At 38.3% G+C, this 14,654-nt stretch overlaps 1 protein-coding gene across 2 annotated transcripts; it reads right to left on the bottom strand.

Moving 5' to 3' along the window:
- Window positions 1-4,652: 4,652 nt before the first annotated feature.
- LOC118802876 (versican core protein-like) lies at window positions 4,653-13,965 on the bottom strand. 2 transcript variants are annotated; one of them, XM_036563296.1, is made up of 6 exons: window positions 13,819-13,965; window positions 9,712-9,802; window positions 9,267-9,617; window positions 8,149-8,190; window positions 7,601-7,709; window positions 4,653-5,745 (listed from the first exon to the last, which is right to left on the bottom strand). In XM_036563296.1, the coding sequence occupies exons 2-5, from the start codon at window positions 9,776-9,778 to the stop codon at window positions 7,630-7,632; spliced, it is 540 nt and encodes a 179-aa protein (XP_036419189.1). In that variant the 5' UTR covers window positions 9,779-9,802; window positions 13,819-13,965; the 3' UTR covers window positions 4,653-5,745; window positions 7,601-7,629. The 2 variants fall into 2 exon arrangements, with proteins under 2 accessions (XP_036419189.1, XP_036419188.1); XM_036563295.1 differs by lacking the exon at window positions 4,653-5,745 and having other exon boundaries at window positions 6,576-7,709.
- Window positions 13,966-14,654: the final 689 nt, after the last annotated feature.

Raw genomic sequence — 14,654 nt, 5'->3', positions numbered from 1 at the left:
TTCCTGTTCCAGCATGACTGCGAACCCGACAGAACACCTTTGGGATGAATTAGAGCGGAGACTGTGAGCCAGGCCTTCTCGTCCAACATCAGTGTCTGACCTCACAAATGCGCTTCTGGAAGAATGGTCAAAAATTCCCATAAACACTCCTAAACCTTGTGGAAAGCCTTCCCAGAAGAGTTGAAGCTGTTATAGCTGCACAGGGTGGGCCGACATCATATTAAACCCTATGGATTAAGAATGGGATGTCACCCAAGTTCATATGCGTGTGAAGGCAGACGACAGAATACTTTTGGAAATATAGTGTACCATTTCTACATTTCTCAGGTAACTACTTGTAAGTATGTGGGTTTTTAATGTCTTGTCTTTCATCCCCTTTCTTGTCCTGCACTTGACTGGTTTTACAGTATTGTTTATGTCACAGGACGTGTACTAGTGCTGCTAGTCTCCTCCTCTTCCTTTGCTGTTTCTGTTTTTTTGTGTGGTGACATCCCACCAAAAGGGTGTTCCTGTTGTTTGAGCATGTCAAGATAACTTGGTATTTTCCTATAAGCTGTCCAAACAGATGTTACACCAGTATGTCTTTACAGGAAATGTAGGTGTGGCTGTTATTTCCTTTTATCTCATTCTTTTATCTTCTGGTATCTTATGCCTGGAGTCTAAAAAACACTCATTAGGGAAGATCGGTGTATTTTCTTTTGATTTTGATTAGTTTTGGGCTGTGGTTTGTTATTATGGTAGGAAATAACAACACCTCTTTCCTGTTATTAACACTTCATTCTGGTCTGTGTTATGTTCAGTTTTAGCTTAAACCACGTACATCATCTCTGACTGCAGAACCTGGATCCAGGCAAAGTTTCAGCAGTGTCTAGCAAATTATGGGCATTTAAATTTGTGATTAGATGAAAGAAAAGATTTTCTTCTGGCACCTTACAAATAGTTCTTGCTATGTAGATGCCATCTAATAAAACCCGACAGATAAATTGGAATGCCGATATTATTGTCCAATATGAGCCAATTGCAGATAAATTGTTATCTTCAATTGTTAGCATAGTATAAATTTTCATAGCTATGCTGACGACACCCAGCTATACATTTCTATTCCTTCTGAAGATCAAGACTCTGTAGACAGACTGACCAGCTGTGTGTCAGATAGTTCTTAGTGGATGTCGCAAAATTTTCTACAATTAAATCATGAAAAAACTGAAATATTGATCATTGGTACAGAAACTCAGAGAAAAATGATTTATGAGAAACTTGGTTCTTTAGCTTCATCTACCAAACCTGAAGTACGAAACCTGGGTGTGATCTTAGACGCTGAGCTCTGTTTTACCCCACATGTAAACACGGTCACTAAAGTAGCTTTTGATCATTTAAGAAATATTGCTAAAGCCTTTTCTCTCTCAGAGCGACGCAGAGAAACTTGTTCATGCATTTGTTACAGCAGAGTTGATCACTGTAATGATCTTCTTACTGGACTTCATTAAAAAAAAACTACACATACCTTACAACTCGTACAAAATGCAGCAGCGCGCATCCTAACAAAAACAACACAGAGAGATCAGATCAGTCCCATTTTGAAAGAACTGCACTGGCTGCCTGTATCATTCAGGATAGATTTCAAGGTTCTGCTACCAGTCTTTAAAGCTCAAAATGACCTGGCACCTGCTTACATCACAGAGTGTCTGTCTGTTTATGTTCCAGCACGTAATCTAATTGAACGGCCCAGAGGACTCCAACTCCCATGAATCAGTGGGAGACCACGTGACTCCTACTCCACCGCCATCAACCAATGAACAATCCTTTCAGCGTTCAGCCTCACCAGAATTCTTCACCAGAGTTTTTCATCACAGTTTATTAGCCAGTTTGTATATAAAGCCTGTGCTTTAGCTCTGAACTTTGCGAAGTATTGCCAACACTTTTGCGTTGCGTACTGAGTGGTCTTTGTTTGCAAGTTCTTTCGTGTATGACCTGTTTTTTCGTATTTCTGACCTGCCCTTTTTGTCTTTGCCCTTTTTTGGTGTGTTCGCTGGATTTGTATGAGATTTGGTTTTGGAACTCAGACTGGTTTTGACCACTCTCTGGATGTCCCGTTTGTTTTGGTTTTCTAGCTCTCTGGTTCTGACCCTCGCCTGTTTTGACTACGCCCTCTGTACATCTATCCAAACCTCAAGGAAACTTCAACCTTGTCCATTTATCTGCGAGCGTCTGATCTGTGTTGACATCGTAACAATGATGAGTGTGGTCATTGCTTAGTTTGTCCATCTGAAGGGAACTCTGCAACTTCCATGTTGGCAGTACATGTTTGAAACCCCCAAAAGCAGAGATACTTTAGCTTAAATAACTTTAACAAATGTAGTATTTTAATGAATATATTACTATTATAATCCAATAAGAAATCCATAATCATATGCTAAAAAGTTGGTAAACAAACGTGTATTAATCCTCTCACTAAGGACAGGCCTTGCTGTGTGTAGGTTAGGGGATTTTGCATTGGAGAGTCCCTATAGTTCAGAAGCACCTAGAAGCCAGTGTGCTTTGTTGTGAGGGCAAGCTGATAGGGAACCAGACAATGTGAGAGGGAGAGGGCGATGAAGTAAACAGGATATAAGAACAGGATATAAAAAAATGATGTTTCTGTAATGTACTTTGCATTTGGCTGTCCGGGAGCCTTCTTGCCACCTTTTCATTCCTTCAAAAAGTACTCAATGGCTCAAGTCTTTTATTCAACTTTCTTTTATTTTTGAACAGATTAGTTTAATTTTCCATATGTTGAATCACACTTAGTCCTGTTATTTTTAAACTGCATTATGTCATTGTTTTCTTGGTGAGGATTCTTAAATAACTACACACAACAAATGTTATGGAAAATCTATATTTATATCATATTTCTGAAGAAAAAAAAAAGAATATCAGCCAATATATAGATTATATTAGATTTTGAATCTTCAAATATCAAACTTGGTATCAGTATTAAAGATCCCATATTGGTCAGGCTCTAGCATCTAATTGTAGTTTTGAATGATGACTCCAAAATGCTGCCATCTTCTGAAAACCTCCAACCATGATACACACAGGTTCACTACAGCTCCAGTTGTTTTAACTTCTTATTTATTGCCCTAAGAATTTATATGGGCATTTTCAAGCATGTAGATAAGAAATTCTCAGTGTACATTATTTAGTGTTTTCTCTGATCCTCCCCATGGTGAGAAAATCATGCATGACTGCTGAAGAGTCCCTAAATACTCAGCCAGACTCAAAAAAGTGAAATAGATGGGAATGTGCTTCAGTTACATTGTGTTCACAAGGATTTCTCATGACCAAGATCATCTGTGTTCATGCTAAGTTAATAAGTGTTCTGCGTAATAAATTACTTAATAAAATATCTGAAGATCAGAATTAGCTACGTTTAGCGTTATGGTAGTTGAGTGCTGTAGGCTGACAACAAGATTGTAGATTTATCTATGAAACAGTGTCAGTTCTAGTGAGTAAACAAACAACAGTCCTATCTTTTCTCCCAAACTCGTCACTTCTAAAATTTCTCTAGGACCATCACTTACAGCAGCTGATAACACTGTTCGTTGCTAACATAGGTTACCCACAAAGCCAGCTAATGCTGTGTTTACTAGTGGAAAACAACTAACGTTAATGAGCCGTTAAACCAGCAAGGTCAAACTCAACTTCTAAAGGACCATCTTAAAAAATCTCTTCAAACCTGTGAACCAGCTGTGCTTTTATTTGATTTGTACTTCACATTTTGCTGTAACCCAAACTGGCTATTGTTTATTCAAAATACGCCAAAACCCAAAACTGCAACAGCAAAACAGGCACTGAATACTTGAACTATTTAAAAATAATTTTAAATAAAAAATAGTTTTATGTAAATCAATAGGCTACATGAGCTACAGATCACTGTTAAAGCTCTTTAAATGTCCCCAGAAGGAAGGTTTTTAAAACTGCCTATTTGCTTGAACACCATCACTTCTTGTACTGTTTTTGGGAGGAGGGGGTCAGAGCACACATTATGTTGCAGTGCATGCTGGGGACTGTAGTGCAGCTCATGGTGAAACAAACTAATATTAATAGAAAATTAAAATAATTTCGTAGGCTGAATAGGATTATGCCTGACTCCGCCCGCGGCCTTGTGTTTGACAAATGGGGGTTAAACTACAGTGTTTATCTTATTCTGCCTAAATGAAGTCTGTTTAATTCAGGTCAAATTTTGCAGTCGACAGTAACTAAATCACAGGCGTCTCTGACGCACGACATGATCAAGATGATGCAAAAAACCACCATTATGTTTTCACAGACATCAAAAGGATAATCATCATGGAGACGTGTAAGAGTAGTGGCCTGCACCATGTCGTCATTTGACCTTTTTATGAAGAGCAAAGGTTATTTCTGAGTTGAATTGTAGAATCCTACCATTAGTTTTTTCTACTTTTAAGGTAATTCGATATGAAGTACCTATGCATTAACATTAGCTGAAAACATATTTTTTAAAGAGTTTGCAGAGTTTTATTTGTTTTTTAGTCGCCCATCCTCCCCAATCGCCCCCTCTGTCCTGCATATGATAAAATAATCACTCATATGACAAATGGCTTAAATGCATCACATAAGATTTTATTTATCTACAACTTTACATTGAAGAAAACAAACACATTTCACAGAATCAGAGTTGCCAACTGACAAACATCAATATCACAGTCACGTTCAGAACATTAATATCAGTGATGAGCATCACATCTAAAAGGATCCCTGATCCAATAACAGTGCGTCTTTCATGGTCATTTACATAAAACATGGTTAAAGGATTTATCTTTATATTTAAAGCTGTAAATTTGCAGTAACATTTATAACCTGTTAAACTGAATTTACATTTCTTCATTCTTTTTACTTGTTCCTGTAAAGATTTCACACAGATAATTTAAACAAAAGAACAGACAAACTGAAAAACAACATTGATTTAAGATGTTTTAAGTGACCACAGGTGTGGTCACTTAAAAGGTAGGAGTAAAAACAGTGCTGGCTTTCATAAAAGACAACAAAAAACACTACTAATGTGAACAAGACTTAGATCAGATTCATACTGTTTTCATGACTGTAATGGTCACAATAGCTAATATAAGGTCAGCTCTTCTACTCTTAGATTGGTCTGTGAATGAGACACTGGACACACACTTGTCCATCCTGAGTTTAGATAAATATTCAATAAAAAAAAATGAGAAAATGCTGGATTTATTTGACATTCATCAGGCAAAAGGGCATCTCGAACCATCAGCCCAGCACAGCTTAACATCTTTTAGATGTGCATTAGTGTGGCTTCACAGTCACAAAGCCATGTTTCATATACAGTTCATGCAGTAAACTGTAAACAATGTTTTACTCTCAGTAAAGGTGCTCTTTACTGTCTCCTGCTTCACTTTAACACTCAGTAGTACTGATTTTGGTTAACAGTGCAAAGCTGTCTCTGAATCTTCTGCTCCCTCAGAGAATCATATACATAATGATGCACTGATATTTCAGTCCCTGAACATTTTCATCTGAAAACACTGAAAAACAGGACGCCCCCCTCGACACGCAGAACACGATAAACAACAGAAGCAGAGCGGACAAGTCCCTGTGGGACGTACGTCTCAGATTATCAAACGATGGAAACATTTACAGACGACAGAAAACAGAATAACTGAAAATAACGGAACTCGATCCTTAAATGATCTTCAGTTCTCCGTTATTGAGGAACGCCTGATACGCAGAAAAGAAAACAAAAAATATTTAGAAAAATCAGAGCTTACAGAGTCAAAGTCACACAGTATAACTGAAAAAGTGCACAGTGGTTCTTCAAGGGTTCTTTAGTAAAGACAATGGTTCTATATAGAACCATGAACACTCAAAGAGCCCTTTGTATGATTAAAGCGTTCTTCAGATTGATAGAGAATGTGATGTAGATGGTTCCACATAGAATCTTCTTGAAAAATGTTCTTCCAAGGGTTCTTTGTATCATGAAAGGGTTCTTAAGATTGATGAACCCTTTCATAATGCAGAGAACCCTGTAATTATGCAGATGTTTCTTTGAGTGTTCATGGTTCTATATAGAAGTATTTTCTTTACTAAAGAACCCTTGAAGAGCCGTCTTTTTAAGAGTGTAATGGACGTTGCTGTCTTGGATGAGCGACTGTTCTCTGATGTTCATGGTGATGAATTTTACAGGCACTAACTGCAAACATGTTACGTTGATTGTTTTTGTTTATTGTCAGCTCAGTTTCATCCTGTTAGAATTGCTGACTATAATAAATAATACATAATAAAAGTCCCTGTTACTCTGCAGTTCTTTGTTTATTAAAAATCCTGACTTTTCGGAATCTTTGGTTCAGTTTTAGCCGAGGATGTTCGTTTCAGTGCGTCACACTGAGTGACTACAATCCTACATTAACCTTAACTGTGTTTGACACAGCATTCATTAAAAATCATCACAGTCCGCTGTGTTCAGTCATGCAGTCATTTAAAACCAAGCAGCTCCTTCACTGAAATGAAGCTGCCTGATTCTTTGCCTTGTCTAAAACCAAGCAGCTCTTTCAAGTTAAGCAGTGTTTCATATCTTATAAATATAATATAAACAGATTTATCTGCACCTTATTTTATATCTTGATGATAATATAGTAGCTCATAATATCTTGCATATCAATTGCAGCTGTTCAGATGGAGAAAATGCAACAGTTTTATTTGGCCTGGTTTAATTCAGGTGGTCAAACTGTCCACACCACTTTCACTTTTCCACAAAGGGAAAGTGTGCATGGTTCGATATTCACTGTGGTCAGAAAAACACAGTGTCACACTCTGTGACCTAACTTATCACAATAAATATCACCATACTGACCAGCCATAAACCAGTTCCCACTTCCCATAAACTACAACCACCTTAAACACAGACTGTCAGATCGCTCTTCGTCAGAATCCACACAGGACCACAAGCCTCTCTACCACGTCAAGGTGGCGATCTTCAGAGAGGTCACTATAGAGGTCACTATATGTCCAAAAGTTTACAGACAGCACTTCCAATGAGTTCAATTCAGATACTATAAGGTCACTCATTGCTGACACAAAGTTTGTTTAATCTCCATAGTAAAGCACTGACCAATAGAATAGGATCCTATAGATCAGCTGTACATAAGCGTAAGGTCACAGTTCCTAATGCTTCAGCTTCAGCTGGAGGGGTGTAAAGCCCCCCTATGAACTTTTGGACATACAGTTCCGGTTTCCCAGATCCAGATTAAGCCCAAGCCTAGACTAAACTGAACGTTCAATGGTGTAACAACACTGACGGTGCAGGTTAGTCCATAACTACACTCTTACAAAAAAAGGGGCCAAACTGGGATTTTCTACACGATACCACGAGTGTAAAGAACTTTTCTGAAGATTTCAGAACTTCCTCATAATGTAAAGGTGCTATGAAGGATTATTACACTTTTCTATCATGTGGAAGTTCTTTACACCTTTAAAAGGTTCTCTGCACCCTCAGATCTCTTTTTGGTTCTTCAGGCAAATAAACTCTTTGAGGCATCTTTAGTTTTAAAAGTAAGTGTAGCTGTAACCAACATACCGGCTCATGTTGTACTGCTGTGTTTCCTCTCAGAAGAGATGGAAAAGTGAGCTTGAAAGGAGGGAAAGCGCTATGATCTGTGGGTAATGACTGGTCATTCCAGCCTCATCTGCAGAGAGAGAGAAAGAGAGAGTGTAATTATTGATCTGAACAGAAGGAAAATCATTATTTAAGACTTTATCACAAACATTCAGCTCTGAGAAAACTGGAGCTCTAAAAGGTTTAATTCACTGAATGAGAAGTAATTCAGTTCTAGATTGCTTAGAATGAACCACAGAACCTTAGTATGTTAATCTGTTCAGAGCTGTGTGGCAACATTAAAAGATCATCAGTGGTTCATATAAATATGGATACATTTAATTCAGTCCTCACATCAACATAATTTAGATCAGAATCTGATCCTTCAGATCCTTCTTAATGACGTCCACACACAAAGATATAAAGATTACACCCTATTTGTCTTCACAGCTGGTCAGATGAATTATGTCACTATGCCACTGTAGGTCAGTGTGAGTTTGAGAAATGCTGTAGGCTTGATATTCACTCACCTGCTACAGCTACCCTGTCACTGAAGTCTTCCTCAGGTGTTTCTTTGGGGGAAAAAGAAAAAGAAATAAATGTTATCATTCTGTTCAGCACCGTGAGAGCCCAGTCTTCACAGAGGGGCTACATGTGATCTGGTCCGGTGGTCCTGCCCTGCACGTTCCTGCTGTTTCGCTGTTTTCAGTTTGTCCCAAGAAGGGCTTGTTAAAGAACTGATTAAGTGGAATTACAGCAGAAAACCACAGAAATATAATGCAGTTACTCCAGGATCACAGTTTGAAACACAGATCTCGTTTATAATTATGTGTAGTCAAGATAAGCAAAAAAAAAAAAACACAGACTGTTATTTCTGCATCCCAGTGCTGGAGTGTCAGTCTAACATACCCATATAAGACTTTATAATCTGCTCTGAGTGAAAACAGTAATAAATGTAGGTGTACTGAGGGACTAAGACTGAGAAACTCTGATCTCATCAACAACTGGGTTTATATAAAGAGCTTTTACCAGGCAGATTTACTAAGAGAGGCACTAATTACCGACAGTCTGATAAGACTTTGTGTTGGTGGAGGTTTCATTTGGTTCACATGTTGTTGTATAAAAGCCCATTTCTGCCAGCTTTGTGTGAGATTCAAACTGTTTATCATCAGGGTGGAAATATTTATTTCTTTTTTTATTTCACAAAGCAAGTCAACATAATGACTAAGTCGGAAAAAATGACTTGTTATTTGTCAAAACAATGTGGTTTTGACATAATAAGTAATTATTTCAAGAACATGAGACAAATTCAACTTAACAGGTCAATAATTTGAGAAAACAGGCGGATTTTGACTTTCCGTTTTGGAACATGTTTGTTTTCGGCTTGTAGGAGGAGCTGAACCTGAGTTCTGTGCTGGGTGCACTGAAAATCCCTGTTTAATATCACTGAGCATCACTCAGGTTTTTGAAGAACTGTGTGATGTTGAACCATTTAGCTCCTTGTAATGCATGAAAGAAACCGCATTCAAGAAGTGATGAGTTTCTTTAGTAAAGCTAAGATTATAGAGCCACAGGAAAGTCAGTAGGTGCTTAAACTGTTGGTTGTAAATATTTAGCCTAGCACAAGTTCTACTGATCTTAGTCTTACCATCTACTGAGAGCTCCACGCTCTGGAGGAAGACTCTTTGAGAACGGAGGGATCTCTTGTTTCGTCTCACCAGCAGGTAGCTTTCATAAACTCCTGCATCATCAGGTCTGATGTTCTTCAACTCCAGTGAACAGTCCCCCTTCAGCAGGTGATCTTCAGGAACGTCCACACGGTCTTCATACCCCTCACCCTGATACAGATCTCCACCCCTTCGCTCAAACACCGTCTCAGAGATGGTTTTCCACTCAACATGAGGACTTTGGGTGGACACGTTTCTACAGTCACATGGTAGAACAGCTGAGGAACTCACTCTGGCAGACATGAAGATGCGAGAGGGTGCAGGAAAGGAGCCTGGAGGAAGGGGTATTAAAAACACTGAATTCTAGCACTTTGTAGAGGCAGTTGATGTCATTAGAAGATGTGTGGAGTTTAGTCAGACACTCACCAGCACAGGCAGCAACACACAAAATGACTGTAGTGTAAAGAAGTGAGGTCATGGTGTTCATGGTCATCTCTGGACGACTATGTGCAGGTTTCTGTAAAAAAACGGCAGCATGTAACTAAAATGGCATATTACAGATGACACTGTAATATCCGGTTAGCAGAGTTATTCATATGAAAACTAATACAGTTATGATTCCAGAAGATTCCAGTGTAAAACTAATTAAACTTGTCTTGCATCATCAATGAGTCATCTCTCTTAGTGCATCCTTACACTTCAGCACCCCACCTGCACCACAAGTATATTTACTGCCAGCCAAGTATATTTTGTCCATCATAACCGTTTCCAAATAATGTCGTCTCATTCAAATAAATTCCTATTCAGTGTTAAACTCAGCAAATGCAATTGTGCTCCCTCTAAAATCTGCAGATAATTTGAGTGTGAGGATGTGAACTTGAGCAGAGGTGTTGAAATGACTCTGTATGCCTTGTTTGAATACTGAAATGATTTCGGATATTCATATATATATATATATATATATATATATATATATATATATATATATATATATGTCAGCCTGGATGGGAAAGCCAAAAATAAAAACATGGCTAAATGTTGCAAAAAAGGACTTGAATGAGGGAAGAAAGTTGGTTTATCGATACAGAGAAATGTGAAAAGTGATGAAAGACACGTAATGAAACAATCAAAATCATTGACGTTTCTTCTTGACTGACACTTGAAGGGGTTCAGTGGGCAACAGTGAAGTGGGGCAAGTCTCTGAACTGTTTGAGTTACAACATGTACAGCAGACAGGGCTGTAAAGCTGCTCTATTGAGAGTTAATAAAGGTTCATTTCCCTCCATTCACAGTAAACGAGACGCTCTACAGCTCAAGTGTGTCTCATTTTCAGGAATCAATGAAACACATTTGCAGTTAATTTGCATTTTCTTTTACTTACATTTTGCTGGAAATTTGCTTCAAATTTGTGAACTGAACAGAAACCCCACTGATGGGGTTTTACATGGACCTGTTAACATCCTCTGACATTAACGAGTCATATGACAGGCATCAACCACTCACACAAGATTAAACCTAAGGGAAATTTTCTATTACGCTTTTGACCTTCAAATGCATTTAGAATCAGCCACTGGCCGCCTGTTAAACCATGAAGAGCCTTTATATTGTGATATCAACCAATTAAAAAGCCAGAACACATTACAAAACCATCAGGAACCAACACAAGTACATAACAGTTTCTATGGGTCTTTTAAGAAATCCATCACAGCCACAACCAGCAAGTCACGCCTCTTCAGAGCTTTACTGAGCCATATTTGAAGCGTAGACAGTGGTGATGTTCTCTCCTCCTACACTGTCTGACACACTCTGATGCCCACGCTGTTGTTCCTACCTGGGAGAGTCCAGTTCTCCGTGTGTGGAGGTTTGGAGGAGCTTCGTTCCACATCTCACACAGACTGAGTTACGAGTTTCAGCCGGGGGAGTGTTTTATCAGCAGGAAGTGAAAGGAAAAGTGGCGGGATTTACTGTACCGGTTTCCCCGTTTTTTCTCGGTGCTTTTGTAAATTCCTCTGAGGGGGTCTGGAGGGAGCTTCATTCCACATCTCACACAGACTGAGTTACGAGTGTTTTAACAGCAGAAAGTGAAAGTGAAACTACTATACTGGTTTCTATTCTATACTGGTTTTCCCCGTTTATTCTCGGTGTTTCTGTGAATTCGAATTGAATAATTTTCGAATTGAATAATTGACCGATTATCTACCAGTTCTCAGTTTATTCAGTATTTAGCCGAGAAAACACGAGACTCCGCTTTGTTCATGATGTGCCGTTTGCGAGAGAGTCGACTCAATGAACTGACTGAGTGAACGCTCCAGGGAGCCGACTCGCGCTGCACTACAGCCCCCAGCAAGCACTGCAACGTAACGTGTGCTCCAGCTCTCCTCCCCCAACAGCAGTCTATGGGACAGCGGTCACACTTCAATTCTACCCAGTTCCACACCAGTCACATCACCAAACACACCAACTGCATTTCAGCTGCAGGTCAACCAACATGCACACTGACCAGCTCAGCAGCTCAGAAACCGAGCTTAAGTATTAATGACCCTGCAGAAAAGAAAGGATGGCAGGTGTCCAGTTCAAGCTGATAAGTAGATTTATAATAGTATTTCAAGTATTTATGTAATATTTCAAGCTCTCTTAAAGTGCCTGGACTTTACTGCTGACGTTTCTGTGTATGGTGAATAAACACTGGTCAGTTCAGGTTGTAGCTCAACATTAAAAATGAAATGAAAACGTTTTCTCAGGTCCTCAGATGTGTTGAGATTTTTTAATACGGCCCCTTTAGTGGCTGAGTCTGACACCCCTGTTCTAGATGATCTGTCTCTCAGAACTACCACAGCTAAGCACTGATTGATCCTGAACCCCTGAAGAGCAATTCCAAAAAAATAATCCTCACAAAACCCATTGCTTTTATGAGAGAAAGCAATAAATCAGTCTAATTTATTTATATAGCTGTTAAAACAAGCATAATACGTAATGCATTACTGTGACGCTGGGTTCAAAACTAATACACGCCGTTAATGAGCTAATTAACTGGTAGACTAAATTATATAGGTTCAAAACTAATACACGCCGTTAATGAGCTAATTAACAGGTAGACTAAATTATATAGGTTCAAAACTAATACACACCGTTAATGAGCTAATTAACTGGTAGACTAAATTATATAGGTTCAAAACTAATACACACCGTTAATGAGCTAATTAACTGGTGGACTGAACGTTTACTGAAAATTATATAGGTTCAAAACTAATACACACTGTTAATGAGCTAATTAACTGGTAGACTAAATTATATAGGTTCAAAACTAATACACACTGTTAATGAGCTAATTAACTGGTAGACTAAATTATATAGGTTCAAAACTAATACACACTGTTAATGAGCTAATTAACTGGTAGACTAAATTATATAGGTTCAAAACTAATACACACCGTTAATGAGCTAATTAACTGGTAGACTAAATTATATAGGTTCAAAACTAATACACACTGTTAATGAGCTAATTAACTGGTAGACTAAATTATATAGGTTCAAAACTAATACACACTGTTAATGAGCTAATTAACTGGTAGACTAAATTATATAGGTTCAAAACTAATACACACTGTTAATGAGCTAATTAACTGGTAGACTAAATTATATAGGTTCAAAACTAATACACACTGTTAATGAGCTAATTAACTGGTAGACTGAACGTTTACTGAAAATGAAATGGGTTCAAAACTAATACACACTAATTTTAGGGAGAAAATGCGCCGCTGCTGAATAAAGAGCCACTGGGTTCTGACCCTCACAGACAAACTACATTTCACATCTGAAATATCCCAGGTGGTTTTTAGGCCCCTCAGGTGTTCCTTACCCTGCTGAAAAAGGACCAAAATGGGTTTGCTTTCTAATAGGAACTGGCTTAATGATCTCCAGTAAAGACCACTGGTCTCCTGTAGAACAGCTTTAGATCCTATTAGGAAGCCATGCAATGCATGTAGACTCACCTGTTAAACCATTAGGATCCTTTACACTGTGATATCAACCCATTTAAAAAGCCAAACACATTACAAAACCATCAGGAACCGCAGTGGTTTCCATGTTTTTTTCAGGAGGATTGTTTTGCATATACATGACAAGAATGTGTAATCACATACACGTATGTACATGCAAGTCACATGCAATCCGTAGTGTTCACATGATGTGTTTACTTGTGGATTAACTTTACTTCTTAGTTCTGTGAGTTGAAAGAGTCGACTCATCTGATCTGAATCACTGACCACACTGAACTGGCTACTCCAGTGTTTACAGTATCTCTGCTACAGTACAGTAGTGTTAGACTCTGTAGATCATCTCTCGACTGTGTTTACATCTCCACAGCCGGACAGTGAGGATCTCTGCTTTGTTGATCTCTCAGCTAACATGGTTTAGCTGCTGCTACACGGTTCAGCACAGCTGTTCATTCATTCATGCTCACTCAGAGTCATGTGAATCAGTAGGCATGCTTTATGAACACTGTTATTGATGTAAATGTAATAAAGTATTTACCTTGTTGTGCTTTTATTGTCCTGCTGATCCTGATGTCCTGCCGTGTTGACTGCTGTGATCCTGTCATGCTCTTCCTCTCAATGAAAGGTTTAAAAGAAGCATTTTGAGCATTTATATGCAGTGTCAGGGGAACTTCCCCTTCAGCTGCAGACAGGAAGTCTCTGTTCAAGGTTCTCAAGGAAGCTCTATGTAACGTAATCAGTGTGGCTCCCCCTACAGGGCCAGACTGAATGGCTCTACTCACTGCATCATGTTACATTTCCTCATTAAAATGCAGGTGTGCTGTTTGATTATATGATCATCCGGTATGGAGAAAAAATAGATTGCAAATGTATTTATCAAATATATTTTTGCAATGTATGAAAATGGCCAAAAATGTGTTTGTTAAAATATTTTTAAGTTATTATTTGTATGTGTTATATATTTATTTGTTTGTTATTATCTGTGTTGAGTTGTGTGTAATGCAGGTTACAGATGAATCTAAATGTACTGACGTCTGTGATCTGCACTGTACTTTACATTAACCAGGTACGTCTGCAGTGAGACTCTCACACACAATGTATTTCACATAAACATCATAACTGCAGTATCAATACCTACAACACTCACTTTCGTCATGTTAAAGGTTCATCTGATCATATTTAAAATGAAGATACTGGAACACAAATTCATTTCTAAAGGGATCAGACAGTGAAGAGCATCAGACAGGATTCTGGCTGTTTTCATACATTTGCAAATTAATACATACAACACATTTACATACATTTATTTCTGTGTGGTACATTTTTATGTAATATTTCTCCATACTTTTAAATATATTTGGTTAATATGGCGAT

Source organism: Colossoma macropomum, unplaced genomic scaffold, assembly GCF_904425465.1.
Source record: "Colossoma macropomum unplaced genomic scaffold, Colossoma_macropomum, whole genome shotgun sequence".
NCBI classification, from domain to species: Eukaryota; Metazoa; Chordata; class Actinopteri; order Characiformes; family Serrasalmidae; genus Colossoma; species Colossoma macropomum.
This window is presented reverse-complemented; position numbering and strand designations above follow the sequence as displayed.

Bases quoted from the DNA above. Each gene is read 5' to 3' on its own strand.
- LOC118802876 (XM_036563296.1), bottom strand. From the start codon at position 9,778: ATGACCATGAACACCATGACCTCACTTCTTTACACTACAGTCATTTTG. The intron at 9,618-9,711 runs GTGAGTGTCTGA...CCCTTCCTCCAG, and splicing joins GTGTGTTGCTGCCTGTGCTG to GCTCCTTTCCTGCACCCTCT. The intron at 8,191-9,266 runs GTAAGACTAAGA...TTTCCCCCAAAG, and splicing joins CGTGGAGCTCTCAGTAGATG to AAACACCTGAGGAAGACTTC.